This window comes from Tetrao urogallus (assembly GCF_951394365.1).
Source record: "Tetrao urogallus genome assembly, chromosome: 4".
In the NCBI taxonomy this organism is placed as follows: Eukaryota; Metazoa; Chordata; class Aves; order Galliformes; family Phasianidae; genus Tetrao; species Tetrao urogallus.
This window is the reverse complement of record NC_136817.1, coordinates 13,745,444-13,762,741: the sequence shown is the minus strand read 5'-3', so window position 1 is coordinate 13,762,741 and position 17,298 is coordinate 13,745,444. Positions and strand designations below refer to the sequence as shown.

Sequence of the window (17,298 nt, the reverse complement as noted above, 5' to 3'; positions counted from 1 at the left end):
GCCAGAATCATAAATATTCTTATCTCTGTAGCTCCTTGAATTTCTGCTCTCTTGGAGAATGTCCATCTAGCTCTGTGCCTATCGTCTGAGTCTCTGTGTCCCAGAATTAGGACAAAGTTGAAAAAGAAGTTTGGGCTTTACCTTAAAACTAGCTGCAACATCACATCTTCACAGTGCAAGCCAATGAGCGTTCTGAACAATGCTAAGGAGACCACACAGAGCTGAAAAATGATAAATGTCATCAGATTTCAATCTGGAAATAGTACCTTTCCAATCTTTCTTGCATTCTGTCTAACAGAATGACTCCACCAGAACGTACCACTTCAAGAAACTGTTAGTATGCTACTTCAATTTGCCAGCACCCCTACAGGATTTTGTTGCCAACAGCTACACACATAACATTTGACATTTTAGTCATGTATGATTCCAAATTTTCCTTCAAAAAAAAAATTACTTAAAGTATTCTCTACAAGGTATTTGCATTAACTTATCTAGAACGTGAAAGCAATAATTTTCCAGTCTTTTCAATTACTTTTTTTTTTCTAAATTTATTAGTTTAACCCAGCATGAAGGGAACCCTGTAACTTCTAAGCTAAGTATTAGGTTTTACTGCTAACACAGAATTTGAATCAACAAGAGGTTTTTCTGAAAACAAAAAAAAATATTCAAAACTACTTAAAAGTTCCTGCTTAACATATTAAGAATGACGAGTGTTGTGCACATTAAGAAGCTGAATGCTCCTATACCTCAGTGCCTTTATACCTATTGCTGAATTTACTGAAGTAGATCAGGACTACACAAGTCATTTTTATCAGAATCTACTCCATATGGATCACTCTCCATCCCCACATTAGAGGCCACCTGGACAGCTGGGAGCTGTGGCATGAAGATCCTTTCTGTGAGACCAGAAGAAAAGAAAGAAAAACAGTACTGCTCACTGGAATTGCATGTGTGTCTTCTTTGGGAAAGGTCTGACCAATATACTCATCAGCAAGTACTTCAGCAGTCACACGCAGCAGAGGCAAAAATCATATTCATTCTGTGACAGGCACCCCACTTCCACACTAGTCTTACAACAGACTAAAAACTTGGATTCACAGGTTTTCTGGTCTCTACTTAAGACACAAATCTTTCAAAACTATCATACAGTGTATTTCTATAAGCTTGCTTGTAGAAATGTGTCCAATACAGTAGAAGAATGATCTCTAAGCTTTCATCGATTCTCACGAACCACAGAATCATTATTTCACTGCCTTTTAATGCATTTTTCCTTGGGCATTTACTCCCGTGCTGCTCTTTCCTGGAAATAGCATCTTGCAGCTGGCTTAGATTCAGGGCTAGGCTGACTCTTGTGAGAATTTTTTAGCATAAATTGACTTCCTAGAGTTTCAAGTTGGTGTTTTATTCTTGCCTCTCATTATACTAGTAATGTAAACTCAAATTATTAGTACATGAAGTAAACTGCACTTTTCAGTAGCTAAAAAGGAACCAGATAAAGATAAAGAAAAAGCTATAGATATTTCTCTGCCTCTTTTCAGTCAGCGAATGTCCTTTGTAATTCATTCAGGATTAAATCTCACATCATTCCCAGGCATGGCTTCTCTTCCCAACTGTGGAATTTCCTCCTTTCCTCTGCAGTCACTCTTCTTCCTCCCGCTGTTAAAATTCTCTGTACTAACTGCAACAGCACATTGCTGTTCCTCTCCAGCCCATGATTTCACAAGAAAGTCAACTTAAAAGGCACTTTGTTTCGCTATTTCCATTCTCTTTTTCAGCCCAGTGACTCAGCTCCCCTACAGGATGATCAGCTGTCCACACTGAGCATGACCAGAGGAATGCACAGACTTCTTTTAGACTATATATTAGCATATGTATATTTTCCCTTACTTGGTTTCCATCTCTGTGGAACAATTAAATGCTAAATTTTAAATAAGCCCTACTTGATAGCCTCTGAAAAGCAAAAGTTTCTTTGATCACCTTTTCTAGTTTGGTCATTAAACTAACACCCTGAGAAAAACAAGAGAGCGAATAAGCCCCACACTCAAAAAGCAAGCTGGGATGTGGACACGCACGTAGGTAATAAAGCACAGCCAGGCACTGAAAGAAGACGGCCAGAGAAAGCTTATGAGCTGGCCTGCTGTGAGGCAAAGCAGAGCTCAAATCCATTGCCCTGCCAGCATTGTCCAAAGCTCGTAACAGAAATCAACAGGAAAGTCCTTGCTAGTCCAAGATCTCATGCCTACAAAAATAGCAAGAGAAAGTAAAAGAGCAGTAAAGAAAGAAAGAAAAAAGCTGAACTCCAGTTCTTAATGGAAATATAGAAGGTAGAAGTTGAAGAGCAGCAGAGCAAGCTTGACGAAGAAGTGAGATCCTTATACAAAAGCTGTAGTTTCGTGGGGGTAAAATGGGAATTCTTATTTCCTCTGTGAAACTGAGAACCAAGTCTAACTGTTCTTCATAGTGTGAATGTTCAAAACCTGCTAATTCCTTAAATTTTCCAGCATTTAAAAAATTGCAGCTTATAGGAAACCATTTGCAATATGGTTGCAAAGAGAAATGAGAAATCAAGAATCTTTCAAAGAAGAAAAGCTAGTCAATTTTTTTGCCTCATAAGAAGAAACGATTCCATGTACTACCAGGAGATAAAAAGTGCAGGACTTCACAAGTGCTTTTTGGCCACCTGTCTGTATGTAAGCTTAATCCTGGGTGAATTATTAAGAAGTATTTTCAAGAGATAACATATACAGTTTCTGTGCTACAAAAACCAAACAGAAGGCTGCAGTTCTGGCTTCTGCACTTGGCCAAGCTATACTGCGGCAAACTCATTTAGTATCACAGAACCATTTTGGCTGGGATCCTGAGTTACTCAGCAGAAGGATTCTTTACAATTCCAATCTTGTTTGCCTATGGAGCAGTAATTAATGATTATCAGAGACAACAGCATTTGCATTTTTGTCGACAGAAGCTGTTTCGGTTTTCAGATTTAATCCATCTTAGGGATGCAGTAACAGCAGCATATATCCATATTTGCATCGCACCCACATTTCAGAACAAATTTCAGACAATGTCTCTAATGCACAAATTCAATGCACATGCTGGTGTTCTGGCTTCTCATGCCCCAAAACATTATACTGTATTTTATCCACGAAGCCGTGCATCGTGCAGGATTCAGCCAAGGCTGCCAGCCAAACAAAGCTCCAAAGGGTCATCCAGTGCAACAAGTATTCACTTGCTGTGCCAGAAGATCAAACTGTTACCTCAGCTAACTCGCAGTCACTGTGGTACATTACGCCTATACTGAGAAGGGGCTCACTGCAAATTTGAGATAAACCTTACTGCACAGAGGAGTGAAGAAACAAAAGGAAGGAGCAATCTGATCACTTGAGCAAGAAAGTGCCTTGCTTTAATGAAACAAGAAAGCTGGCAGTATAACAGTTAAGCAAACATGCTAGAGCAATGCACACTTGGTTCCTGAGAACTCCACTGGCAATACTGCAGTTCTCAACTTAAGCAATTTGAAGACATCCTTGTGGAGCTCCCACTGTCTCCTACAAAGATCATTTGCAAATACCTATTGCTTGGCAGAACTGCAAAGATAGAAAGCGTTACTAGCCTTGGTTACGTTCTGAAGTCCTAGGGATGCGTTGTCTTGGCAGCACTAATTCACCATTACCCAGAATATAAATGCTTCCAAGTTTACTTTTACTTCTCAGACAGAATTTAGACCTCCAAAGGCCCTCATCTACCTTTACCCCATTTCCGGTACACGTAAAACCACTTCACACATTTATCAACTTCTTAGCACGGCTACAGCTAGACACCAGAACGCAAACAAAGTATTAAAAATCAAAAGGTACACATTAGGATGGGGGAGAAAACTAACTAAACAGGAACTTCCCTTTCCTGTTTAATTAGTTTACCTAAACCCACGTGAAAAACTGAACTTGTTTCCTGCTTATCTTACCCGGAATGGCGTGTTGATTCGGCTAGTAAGTGTATCTAGGATGTGCACGTTCTCATGTCGGTGCAGCAGAATAAAACGGAGGAAAATCTTAAGGAGGGCTGGCTCTGAAACGCTACGCAGAAAGAGATCCAGATACGCAGTAGTGGCCATCACTTCTTCCACCGTCACCTACAGGGAAAAATACGGTCAATGGGAACATACTGCACACACAAAACGTCCGTCTGTCCCTTGCAGCAGCACGATACCTAGCACCTACCCAAAGCTTCCCACGCATCATACAGCCACAAAACCATTCAGATATTTACTTTTTACAAGTAGTATGCTTCTTACTTGTTCACAAACATTTTGAGCCCATTTCCTACCTGTCTTGCTTTCCCAGAAAAAAAAACAAAAAAACAAACCTCTAACCAACAGCCCAAATCTCACAATGTTGAAATACAAAGAACTAAATCCTTCCAGAAGTTCCCCACCACTTTTCTGCCACGTCAGCAGTTTTAACTCACACTTCTCATTCCTTAGAAGTGTTCTCAAATGTTGTGAATACATACATCTACTGCGTTATTAAAAATAAATGACAACAGAGCAAAATCAAAGCACAGTACAAACTCACAGTTCCAGAGTTTTAAAAGAATATATATGAAAAGTATATCTACCCAGAATTTTACCCCTATTTTCCTTCTTTTTATTTTCCCTCATCTCAGGTTTTAAAAGTGTATGGGAACTACTGAATCATGGCCTGAACCTCTGATTGATCACCTGAGGCGAGCAATGAGTCAGCCCTGGGAGCACAGGTGAAGGCAACTCACCTGTGCTGCTGGAAGGGGTACAGCCAGGCTGCACCTCTCCTAGAGCCATTTAAGAGCTGACTGCCAATGGGGAAGGATCTCTCCAGGAGATCCACTTCACCAGAGTTTCCTACGTGACCCCAGGAGAGGGTGAGTGTCCTTTTCTGCTCTAGTATAATAATTACATAAGCCAAGCTCTCAAATATATTATATCATCTGTATATTCATTGATTGTACAAAAAGGTACATGATCTATGTCCACACACATATAAACCAAAGACAAAAGCCTCTGCTATTGCCTATTTGTTTATCAGAATACAATTCAGCTATCCATACCAGTTGGTTAACCTGTATTATTCTGATTCAAGCAATCCTTTTGGAGCTTAGCTATTGACAGTATGCACTGGCAAGGCACAGTAAGTTCCAAAGGCTGCCTCTGTACCACACACTGCTGTTGCAAAGTCAGCTTCTTAAAAATAGTTACCCAGGAGCCTAATAAGCTTAAGTGTACAAAGATAAACCCTTAAATACAAGAATCTGTCTATATGAAAGGAAGTATTAAACATCTTTTGTTTATCAAACTTAGCCAGATAAATGAAAGGACTGATTTTATTAAAAAAAAAAAATAAAATAAAAAAAAATATCAAAGCTGACACTTAAGAACTAAGAGGATTTAGAAAGTACTCAGAAGGGCAGCACTTACGTAACACACCGTAAATAATAAAATCCCTGATCCGTTGTGCTGCACGTTAGCTACACTCACAGTAATGTCATGCAGCAAATGTTCCCTTTAAAGCTTTTAAGATCACAAGCTGCTTCTGGCCAGTTACACAGAACATAGGAATGCTGCATGCAGCCCACAGACTTTATGGAGAGGGGCACTGACAAGGAGAGCAGCTTCCAGGGAGTGCTGAAGTTACAGCCGTCAATTCAGTTTTTGATACTTTAACACTAAGCTCCTTAACAACAAGCAGTGGACCCCTGTCTTGAATATAGGTCTTTCATGAAAAAATATCTATTAACTTCTACTTTAAAATGGAATACTGTTCATGGATTAATTCCTTTTCCTCCTCCCCCTACAAACATGAAGTGGGGTAAAAAAAGTTGCTAGGTCAAGCACCTCAACTTCACAAATTACCTGAATTAATGTTGTGGCTACAGCTCTGGTTCAATGCCTGCATTATTTTAAGTATTATGATGAAATGCTTTCTTCTTGTGCACACACAGACGCATTCCCTGCCACATCTAAACCAGCATCAAACATACTCAGGAACTGAGTCGGGGTTGTGCAACAGAGAAAATGGTTTCTGGCTGGAGTGGAGATAGATATTTTTTTTTCAACAGTCAAAAGGCATAGGAACTTGCGGGGTAAGAAAAGAGCAGCTTTCTGATTGGAGCTGCTGCCTGCTGTCCTGAGAACTGGCATTGGCTTTTTTTTTTTTTTTTTTTTTTTTTTAAAGCAGCAAACTGTAAAAAGCAAACCCAAGAAATCCATCATATGACATCATAATGATAGCATAGAGTTCAGTGAAGAGTTTAAAACCTCTGCCAAGAAAAGGCCAGACAGAAGTAATACATTGTTATGTCTCTGTCACTCCTCCATTCTCTTCAGTGAAAATGAAGCACGTATTTGGCCTGCGGGTTTCACAGATGTTTGCTGACAGCAGAGGAATGGCCCTCTGTGTACGGAGAAAATCTGAAACTATAAATGAAGGCAACAAAGCCAGCAGATTCACAAGGGCAGTGACCTTTTTCTGAAATCAATGCTCTTTGGGCAATACGCGCTACACTGCTATCACCAAGAGAAAGCCACAAGCTTTTCAGAGCTGTATCACGAATGAACCACAAAGGGCAGAAGAAAGCCAGTGAGAGACTCCTGCAGAAGAGAACCCTTCACTTCTGAGAGTGTGCTCAGTGCTCCTCGCTGCTCAGGGACTAAGTGAAAAAGAAATCCTGTTTATTGTAGCCAACATCTCACTGATACCGCTAAATAGAGCTAAAAGCACCAAGAAGTTACTGAAGAAGCTCAGATGGCTCACAAAAAATTAACTTAAAGCTTTGGTAAATCTCAATTGTTTGAATTGAGGCTTTCTGTGCAGAGTGCTACATCACACTTCATGTTTTATTCTTCTTGGAAAAGATGTTGTCAAATCTGCCTATCTATTTTCTGAGACAGAGGGGAAAGAGTTTTTGCAAGATTTAAAATGGCTTCATAAGAATCTTATGGATTATTGGATTTTCCAATGAAAATGCATTGCCTTATTCAAAACACCCTTTCAAAATTTGACACATTCTATTCTGCAGCATGCCACACCTCACACAAAGCAGGCAAGCCAAGGTTCTTCCAGTACCATTAACACTACCATGCTCTTAAGAGCCCTCTCAGTGCACCTTCACGCAGTTGTCTGTAAGAATGAGCCCAGAGCCGGTCCTTCTGCTTGCTCACAAGAGCAAATCAAGCAGAATACAGCACGTTTTGGCATTTGAAACCAAGTATACAGCTCTGGATCAATTAAGATGCAAGCAGAAATGCACTTTTAGAGTCCTATCATATTTTCCTCATCTTACATTTTGGCACGCTTCTCCTTTGTGCTACTCCTGACAGTAAGCAAAGTTTCTGACTACTTGAGGCACCAAGAGAAGTGTTCAAGAAGGCTAATTTTAGCTCCATGAGGCCAGTTTGCATTTTACTCAATGGTGTACGTTACCTGCCTTGAGCAAGCCTCTCGAGACCTCACTTTCCTTTGCGATTAACTGAGGAATGACTTGGGAGAAATCAGTCACATTAAGCAAAAACCAGCCTTGGCGAAGACCCTTTTAACTCTGTAAACCTGTTCTACAGATCACATTATACATAATACATTCAGGGTTGAAAGCAAGGCTTGACCAATTTGTGCAGTTATTATTGAAGATCTGTTTTCTAAAACACCAAACCCAGGGTATTAAGCTTCCTTCAGACTACCCCTGCTGTTGTCTCTCCTTACAATAATGTCTTGTGAGACAGCTTTACAGAAAGTAGGAAAATCCTTTCTAATAAATCCAAATCGGTGCTTAGGTAAACAACAAAAGAACAAATGTTCCCAGAGAACAAAACATTACTGTACACATCAAGAATGTCTGCTACAAACAAAACCCGAGGCGGCTTACAAAAAACTTGTATTGTAAACATTGATTTCAGTGCAATTTGCCCCAGCTAGCCCTCACATTGAATTTATGTAGACGTTGTCGAAAGGACAAGAAACAACTTTGACATCTCCCCAAGTGTGACATTTCATCTGGAAATTCTTCATCTCCGATAATTTGAGTATAAAGAAAGATACCACTACAGAAGGAGATGAAGAAAATCAAGACATAAAATCCTTTGTTAAGTAACTGAATTTCAGGGTATGCTTCTGAAAAGATATTTCAGCAATATTAAAATCCTTCCCCATCACAATTGCTAAAATTAAAACCCACCAGCAGCATACCTTCCACTGAAATTGCTTGGGAATGGCAAAGAGCAGATATCTCTCTCCTCTTGTAGATTTAAAAATGAAAAATGATAAAAATCTATGTCCATTACATTACTCAGACAAGAATTCTACCATTCCTATTTATTATCTATAGCGTACTGATGAAAACTTGCTGGAATTGAAAAAAAATATACATACAAAGCATATGTCTTCAGATACCATTTAGAAACCTCATCCACATGTTTTTCTTTACAACAACCAGTTGTTGAAGATATTTTTGCAGATGGACTACACAAGAATCTTCACAGCCAGGCAGATATTTGATCAGAGATAAGTGAAAACAGAAGGCCTCTTTTAGCATTCTATTACCCTTCCCTAATTATGTAATAATTTTTAGCAAATCTTTTCTTGCCTCTTTTGATGACTGATTAGATGGTAAGACAGAACACTGTAAAGAGATCCAGCTTTCACAAGTCACAGTGCCAAGTGATAGCAGAGAGCCAGAAATTACTGTCACAGCGAGTTCAGTTTAATATATGACACTCGCTGCGTTAGACCAATTGCACTGATTCTTTATTACTGGCTTTTCTCCCTTGGGATCTGCACAATATACTTTCTAATTTACAGCTCTGTGCCCTCCTGTGAGAATATGGCTATCATGATTCCTCCTCTCCCTTCACGCTTTCCTTCTTATGAGCATTTAATATTGCCTATGAAGAGACCATGAATGCTCTCATTAGAACTTATCCTCGAGATCCATGAGCAGTTTAAACCTGAATAAACTTATCTCCCTCACATACATGTATATATAGATATATGTATATAAAAAGACACAAACCATTTCCATCCTCTTCTACTTTCTGTTCATTTTCTACTTGTTCCCCGCTTTAACAGGCAGAAGTGATCATCCTTCACTGCACAGCAAATGGGCTCAGGGAACTGATTCAGGACAAAGCTATCAAGGAAATGCAGGTGACTTCTATCCTCAATCTATGGGTTTCTCATATGTCTGTCTGTCCTGGCAGAAGGGAGGTGGGGGACAGGTGGGAGCAGGGACAGGAAGTTTGAATGTAAGGAGGAACCAGGAAACCAGAACTTCTCTGACTTCTTTCAGCTTAAGTTTATAAGCAGTTTCAGTTTGTATCAGGTTAAAATCTAACTCAAGTGCACTGTTTGATGTACAAAGTGAAGGGCACCTTTAACACGTGTCCACTTTGCAGTGGGCAAGATGAAGTTCTGTAGCTACTGATGGGCTTCCCCAAGCATAACACTAATAAGAGTTTTCCAACAACACTGGACTCAAACCTTTTTTTACTGCATGTGTTCAAACACCGTCCAGTAAGGTGAGAGATGGGATTATTTTCAAATGAAAACTGACATTCTTTCAGGATATTTATCAAGATGTTACTTCTGATCAGTACAGTATAATTTACAGGTCATTTCCCCCTCGCTGGGCTGTGTAATCATCAAGCCAGTATTATTGAATTATCACAGTAGCATACCACGTTAGAGGTTTTCCTGTAGATGGGTTTGTGCACAATAGCTGTGGTCCATCTAACCAAGTTTATTTGACAGGACCGTGCCAGCGCTTCCACAAAGCGCTTCTGTTTGCCTGGCCAACAGCAATGTTCCACACTAAAAAGCTGGTACAATTTTCCATTATTCAGATTAAAACAAGCCTTCCAAGTACAGAATTAATTATGTCGTAGTTAGCAATTAAATGCCATGTAGCGTGATGGTAAGTGCTAAGAAATTAAAATTTTGTTTTAATCATACACATTGACAAAGTTTTAGCACTGTCTTCAATAAAATGAAATTACACAAATTACATAAACACTCGAGATGATCAGGACAGATTTCTTCACCACCCAAATTCTCTGGATGTGACATTATGAGCTTACAGGGAAAAGATATACATAGCCAATCCCACGTAGCAAACGTAGCACATTACTCTAGATACACCACAGCGGGGCTGCTAATTATCTGTGGTTTTGATGGCAACACACTTTAATCTATTAGAGCTCCCACAAAGGAATAAATGGATCAGATTTCTGCTAAAGTACCACAACTACCTAAAAAAATAAGATGAATAGGCATTTTCTACTACCAAATACACAGAGAGTAAAATAAGGCAACAAGGCCTCTGACAAAACCTTCAATATTTCTTAGACTTCAGTGGCTTTATTCTGGATTCATGCTGGGATTTCAACTAGAGTTTAACTGAAGAGTAAATAATCTTATTTGCTTGGACCATTGCAAAGTTTGGCCCAAGACAGAGCTCCAAAAAAGTTAGCTTTGGAAACAAAGTGAGAAACAGTCAGTGAGATAAATCACAGAAATTTAATGGCATGGCTCAGTTCATGAGCAGAATTACACCTTCTCACAGATATTCTCTAAGTACCAAAACCTGGGGAGGAATGTGCAGAATAGCATAATTTCAAGTTGTAACTGACATTCTGTCAAAAAACACCAGTTTTAAATTATGAGCCAATTCTACCAGAAAGTCTTACTTTTCTTAAATTCCACACATTAAAAAGAATAAAAGATGGTTTGAGCAAAAATCAAAATCATGGGCTGTTACTACAAAATGAAAACTATCAAATTAACCTTGCCTTTATCTCTGCACTTTTTCAGGCAAAGTATTTCATTCTTTTTGGCTGAACAAAAAGAGGGAATTTGTGACCTTCCACAATGAACACTCACACAGACCCCACAAGGTAACTGAATCACTTGCTTCCATTTCTCAAGAGTCAGATGACAGCAGCAAGGGAGGTAACTCCCTGGTATGAAGTACAATAAACACCAAACGAAGGATAAGGCAGGGCTATTCACTGTAGCCATCTAATGCATATTCCTACTTTCACAACACAAATGTAAGCTGTCTACCCACTCTGGAAAGTGCAGCTTCTAGGGTAAGAACATAATTGTGAAATGCTCATTATGGGGGTGGCTAGGATAATACACATGAAGTGGCAACAGACAAGTACAGAACAAGTATGAACTTAGGCTACAAAAACATGCTATATACAGGACACCTCTCTGAGAAATGAAATTATGGAGTCATAAACTTACATTATGTTTGTTGGTTTTTTTTCCAAGCACACTGCAGTTGATCTGCTACCTAAATAACCTTCGGAGAGTTCGCTGTGAAAAACAGACTATTTTAAGCTAGGTACCTAGTCAAATAAATCTGAAACTTTCTTAACCTGAAGAAAAAAAAAAAACAGAAAAACAACAAAACCCCAAGAACTAGCTATTATTTTATTTTCAAGCTGAATTAAGCCCTAAAATCACACTAGGTTGATCTGAAAGTAATGTTTCCTCTTTTATTATGTTGGCCTTCAATGTCAGAGGTGTATGGTGGTGGTGTTGACAGTTGTCTCCCCACCCGACTTACTCATAGAAATGCATCACTATCCTCAACACTCTCATACTGCTTCTATCACTTAGTGAACCACGTGCATAGCAACTATGTATGAGGACAATCTGTAGCACTTAAGAAGTTGCAGACAATGAGCAGAGCTAACTGCTTTACTCCATAAATGTTACAGACCATAAGTACACAAATCTCAAAGCATTGAACTGCATACTGAAATTTTGAAAAGCCATGATACTTTCAACGAAAATATTGTTTAATTGCCCATTGCTTCAGGCTGGGAGAAGGCCATTTCAAAACACATTAAGGATAAGAAGGTGATTGGAAACAGTCAGCACAAATTTACAAAGTGGAAATCAGACCTTCTACAGTGAGATGATCTGCCTGATGGATAAATGCAGAGCAGTTGAAGTCTGTCTTAAAAGGCTTCTGACACCATCCCTTACACAACATCCTCACAGACGAAATGATGGGTAGATAAAACAGTGGGTGGACTGTACTGCTTGGCTCAAAGGATTGCAATCTGTCTGCAGTGCAAAACCCAGCGGAAGGCTGGTGATGAGCAGTCTACACTGAGGCCAGTGCAGTTTAGTACCATCAGTAATGACTCCCATGATGAGATGAAGTGTATCCTTCTGTAAGTTTGTAGATGTTACAAAAGGAGGCAGAGATGTTGATGGATGGCTGTGCTGCCAGAAGAACCTTGACAGCCTGAAGAAGCAGGCAAACAGAAGTTCAGTAATACAAATGCAGATCCCTGTACCTGGGGAGGAATAATTCTAAGACAACTGTACACTGGAAACCGACTGGCTGGAAAGCAGCTTTTCAGGAAAGAATGTGCAAGTCCTTGTGGACAAAAAAACTGGCTATGAGTAAATAATGCATTTTTGCAGCAAAGGTGAATGACAGCCCTCTAGGCTGCATCAGGAGAAGCATTCCTAAAAGATTGGCTGGAGGGCATCCTTCCTCTTTACCCAGCACTGGTAAGACGCATCTAGTGTGCTGGTATAACCAGGACAAGAAATGCACAGACAAGCTGGAGGTGACAAAGGTGATTATCGTATGGGAGCATCTATCATACAAGGGGATCCTAAGAGACCTGGGATTGCTCAGCTGGGAGAACAGAAGGCTCAGCAGGATATTAACATCATGAGCAAATAAAAGACGGGAGGAGCAAAAATAAGTAAGCAGAACTTTTCTCAGTGACACATACTGAAAGAACAAAAAGCCATATGACAATAAATGAAATCCAGGAAATTCCAATTTGACATTAAAAAAGCAACAACAACAACAAAAACCAACCAGAAGCAAGCAAACAGAAAGCACGCTTCTCTGAGCAACCTGCTCTGGCTGATCCTGTTAGAGCAAGAAGGTTAGACAGGACGACCTCCAGAGGTGCCTGCCAGTCTCCGCCACGCTGCGGTTCTGTAAAGAGAGAAGAATGAGAGTCTGGCCAGTACAACAGAGGAATCTCTGCTTCAATCTAAAACAGAGTAACTGTCCTTGTACCAGACATACTCCTCTTATCTGACTACATCAGTTGCAGAGGCAAACTGATGTTGCTATTGCTCCAAGAGGGATTAAAACATAATGAGGCTATTTGCTACACAATTTATCAAATGCTGCTTGTACGCCTGCTTGGGTTATTTTATGTACTTGAATCACCTAAATTAGATTTGCGAATCAGGCAGGAAGTCACATTAGTGTGATTTGTTCATGTTGCTGATGTTTTAAACAGAAATCAAATTTCATCACAGTGAGAACACAAAACATTGAAGATGTCTTTCCTAGATGTATACATTTCTAACTGGGAGATGCCTTTTCAAAAAGAACAAATTCAAGTGCATCTTGCTGCAGAGACATGTTGTACTCAAAAAATGTACATCTTGAAGGAAAATTAGAATACATAGAGAACAAGTCTGAAGTAGTATGCCAGAGCCAAAAGCTCATGTCCTTTCTGCATTCTGCTTTAAGTTAGAACCACAGGCTCTAACACAGATTGGGTGTGGGATGTTAGGGCTTGCATGCCAAATGAAGTCTGGACTCCTTTCCTTCCTTCCTTCCTTCCATGCTTATCACTGAGAGTTATCAATCAGAAGCAGCTGTTTCATACCAATTAAATTCTACTAATAAGATTTACATGAACAGGAAGAAGCACCAATAATTCTCCATCTTCTTAATCCCTCTTTAACCTTCCACAGATCTGTCTTCCAAATAAGGCTTTTATGCCATGTTCCTATATTCGCTATATTTGAACTCATAAGCCAGAATGAGTTAGAACAACTCAGGGATACCATATTCTAGGATACCAAACAAATTTTATCAAGTCAAAAATAATTAAATCAAATCAAGATGCATTTTCATTCTTGTGTTTAATGAAAGTATTTCTGTTTTTAAAAACACCATGATGCGCCTGGCCTCTCTCTCATTTTGGCCCAAGAGAATTTTTACTATGTTTTACTAAAAGAGTAAAACCAAAAGGTTAATTGTAACACCACAGTCCCCAAACAAATGACACTTGCTTACTCCTCAGCTCAGCAAGGACTTTTTGAATGGCAACTACAAATGACTAAAGTATATAAAAGAGCTATAACAGCACCTGTCTTGGTCCAGAGAGATCTGTCCCAAAAGTAAATATGTAAAATATTTATTTTGTCTTAAATTAAAAGAAGACTGAAGAGATCAAAGGTGCCTCTCTTCACACATTTCCCTTTCCTATGGGTTTTTGGTCACGCAGACATGAGATCCTTGTATCAAATCCACTAGATGGTGCAATCCATCTTCTTCATTGAAAGTGTTCAGCATTTAAGTACATAAAATAGTTAATTTTTTATGATAAGAAGGTCAAACTTTATGCCAATAAAGAAAAGGTTCATTACTGAAAGATAAAAAGAACCAACAGAATGTAATGGCTTAGGAAAGACCTAGGATTGAAGCTTACATATGTTAGCAGCCAGCACTTCCACTTTCAAGGGAAGTATGACTTCACCCAATTTCAGAATATATAAATGAAGTTCAACAAAATTTCCATTACATGAAAAAAAAAAAAAAAACCCAAATCTGCACAGTGTATTTTAAAGGTCTTAAATAGCATCAGAAGGAGAATACCTAAAATAATAGGAAGTTAGCATTTTTACTGACCAAGAAGGATAGCATTCAGCTGCAGTAATCGAAAACCCTAAAATTTGTCTTGAATGCTTTACAAGCAAACACAATACTCACTAAATCCAGAATCCCATGGCTGCATTCTGACATCTTACTTGCAATCCGTAACCTAAAAGTGGCAACCTTTTCACTTCTGACTGTACTCTGCAGAGCTGGTACAGAATAAAGTCAAGATGCAAAAATAAATAAAAAAACCACTTCCAGATAGGGGGGTGAATTATCTCCATGGCCAACTACAAATTTCATCTGGATTGCAGCCAGATTTTATGTCAGTTCTTTTCAAGTTCCCAAACGGATGAAGTCTGCTGAATTATCAACAGTTCTATACTGCTTATTACTTACTGCCAAGATGAGTCCTACGCTAGAAAGGCATTCCACTGGCCTCTGATAAACTGAACAAGTGTACTGCTTTCTGCTTGGCAGGCTTAGGAAAAATTAGTAGACATTTAAAAACTAAGTTCTCTTCTCGTAGCAACTTCTGGTGGATAGCCAAAAAAGTCTTCATTTTTATTCTCAGCAACCCCTGCTTTCTCTCCTCAAACAAGATATTCTTTTTTTTTTCAGGAAAAAGACAACTGCTAATGACATGCTCCAATTTCCTACCTAACACACTCACACACACACTCACCAGTATGAGTGGAATATTTTGTGAAGTATAATCCCTAAAAGTCAGAAGAGTGTTTTTTTCTTCTAAGCAATATAAACTGCACTGTAATACATTAGAAAACTGACATCAAATCCATTTCTTCTGAACTTGATGATAATACTTTTACCAACTGCAAGAAGGAAGCACAAAAACCACTACCATCTTAGATATAATTAGTGTAAAACTTCTTGAGTTCCAGGAGGATTTTTTCCTAACTGAACATTTCCCTTTTGGGAAAAAATTCTCCTGGAAATATGTCTGCCATCATGAAGTTCTGTCTAAAAGTTCATCGATTTTGATGGCATGTCAACTTAGCACAACAAAAATATTTTACTTCATTTCTTCTTAAGATTCTTAAGAGAATCTTAAATGCTTTTTATCCACTTCTTGCTTAATACCTGGTATAATGTAAACAAACAGTACGGAAAGAAAGCATTCGCTCATTTATATAGAACTCACTACTGATACTGTATTCGATAGTGTCTTTACACGGGCATTATCCACAGTGCTTTTGCCTGTTGTTAATTCAGGTTGTGCTTGCATTCACCACTGACCTTATGGAGTGCAGGAGCCATTACTGGCACTAAAAATCCATTGTAAATGTAATTCACCAGCTGGTTACGTATCAAGGGATGCGCCACCTAAGGGGAAGAGAGATGGAAGAGAAAGACAGAGAACAATAGCAGTGAGACTACAAACAAGACAAGGAAGATAATACTTCTGTCCATTACCAAAACATTTTCCCATTTAAAAAACACATGTCATTTATCCATCACTCAAACATTTTCTATGATGTGAATTTTTAAAGATGCTTTGTTCTTCCAGGAAAATACAGCAAGGATGTTTACTCAGAGTAAGCCTGCCAAAGTTAGAGAAAAGGACTTCTCGATTTCCCTGCAGGTTGACAAAGATGAACAGACCAACAGTAAAGACTGCATGCCCATGCATCAAGGAAAGACTTGAGATTCTAAATTTAATTCTTGCAACCTTGTCAGGGTCACTTGAAGGTGGATTTGCCATCATTAATTTGTCCTTTTATAACAAGAAAAAACAGGACAGCTGTTTACCTGTGTTTCAATAGTAAATAAATACAAGTATTCTCTAGCTATCGGGATAAGAATAAACACACCACCCACCATGGCAACAAAATACAACAGAACCTTAGCAGGAAGCTTCAACCTCAACTGCTGTAGCACCAACATCCATCTCTGACACGGTAGGCCCACACAGAGAAACAGGAGGGATTACTTTCCCAGCAGCAATTATACTTTGCAAGCATCTCACTAAAATGTATCTTTTACTTAAAAGTAAATGTGACTCAATTTTCAATCCTACTCAGCTATTTCTTCAAGTAACACAAATGTCCACCATTTGCATAGAAGTTACAATGTATTTAAATAAAATTCTGGATTAGGGCTCTATAAGGCTCTATATACTTAAAAGCAATACCAAGTAAGGTATTAAAGACAGAAAAAGAGGGAGAAAAAATAAAAACTAATCAAGAAATAATCATTACGAACAGAGAGTGGATTCTACGCAGGCCAATCTACAATGACATTATATTCCTAGAAAGATAGCTAAATTCTGCTTAAGAAGGTGTTTGGCTTCATTCTTCTTAATGCAGTGCGCACTGCAAGGTGAAACAGACTATTTTCTTTTATATACTATTGTGAGAGTTTAAATATAGAGAAAGAGGTTTTTTAATGCTTAAATGGATAAAGACTATTTCCCCCCCATATTTAAAAGCATTCGATTTATTTTCCATGTCAACAGAAAATACAGAAGATGTTCCCAATTATGTGATAAAATATCAAGAGTCTGATCAGCTATGCTGAATTCATCGACATCTGTCATCTGAAAACCAAAAACATATTAATTTATCCTTATAATTGGGACAAGCAGCACAAAGC

At 38.7% G+C, this 17,298-nt stretch overlaps 1 protein-coding gene across 1 annotated transcript in view; it reads right to left on the bottom strand.

The window, feature by feature from the left end:
• The window catches only part of FHIP1A (FHF complex subunit HOOK interacting protein 1A), a gene marked incomplete at both ends in the record, with an annotated part of 34,605 nt that overhangs the window by 10,941 nt on the left and 6,366 nt on the right, over positions 1 to 17,298 (bottom strand). The window contains 3 exons of the mRNA XM_079534360.1: positions 142 to 221; positions 3,965 to 4,132; positions 15,943 to 16,029. Of these exons, the coding sequence (XP_079390486.1) occupies positions 142 to 221; positions 3,965 to 4,132; positions 15,943 to 16,029 (335 nt within the window). The remainder of the gene's footprint in view (positions 1 to 141; positions 222 to 3,964; positions 4,133 to 15,942; positions 16,030 to 17,298) is intronic.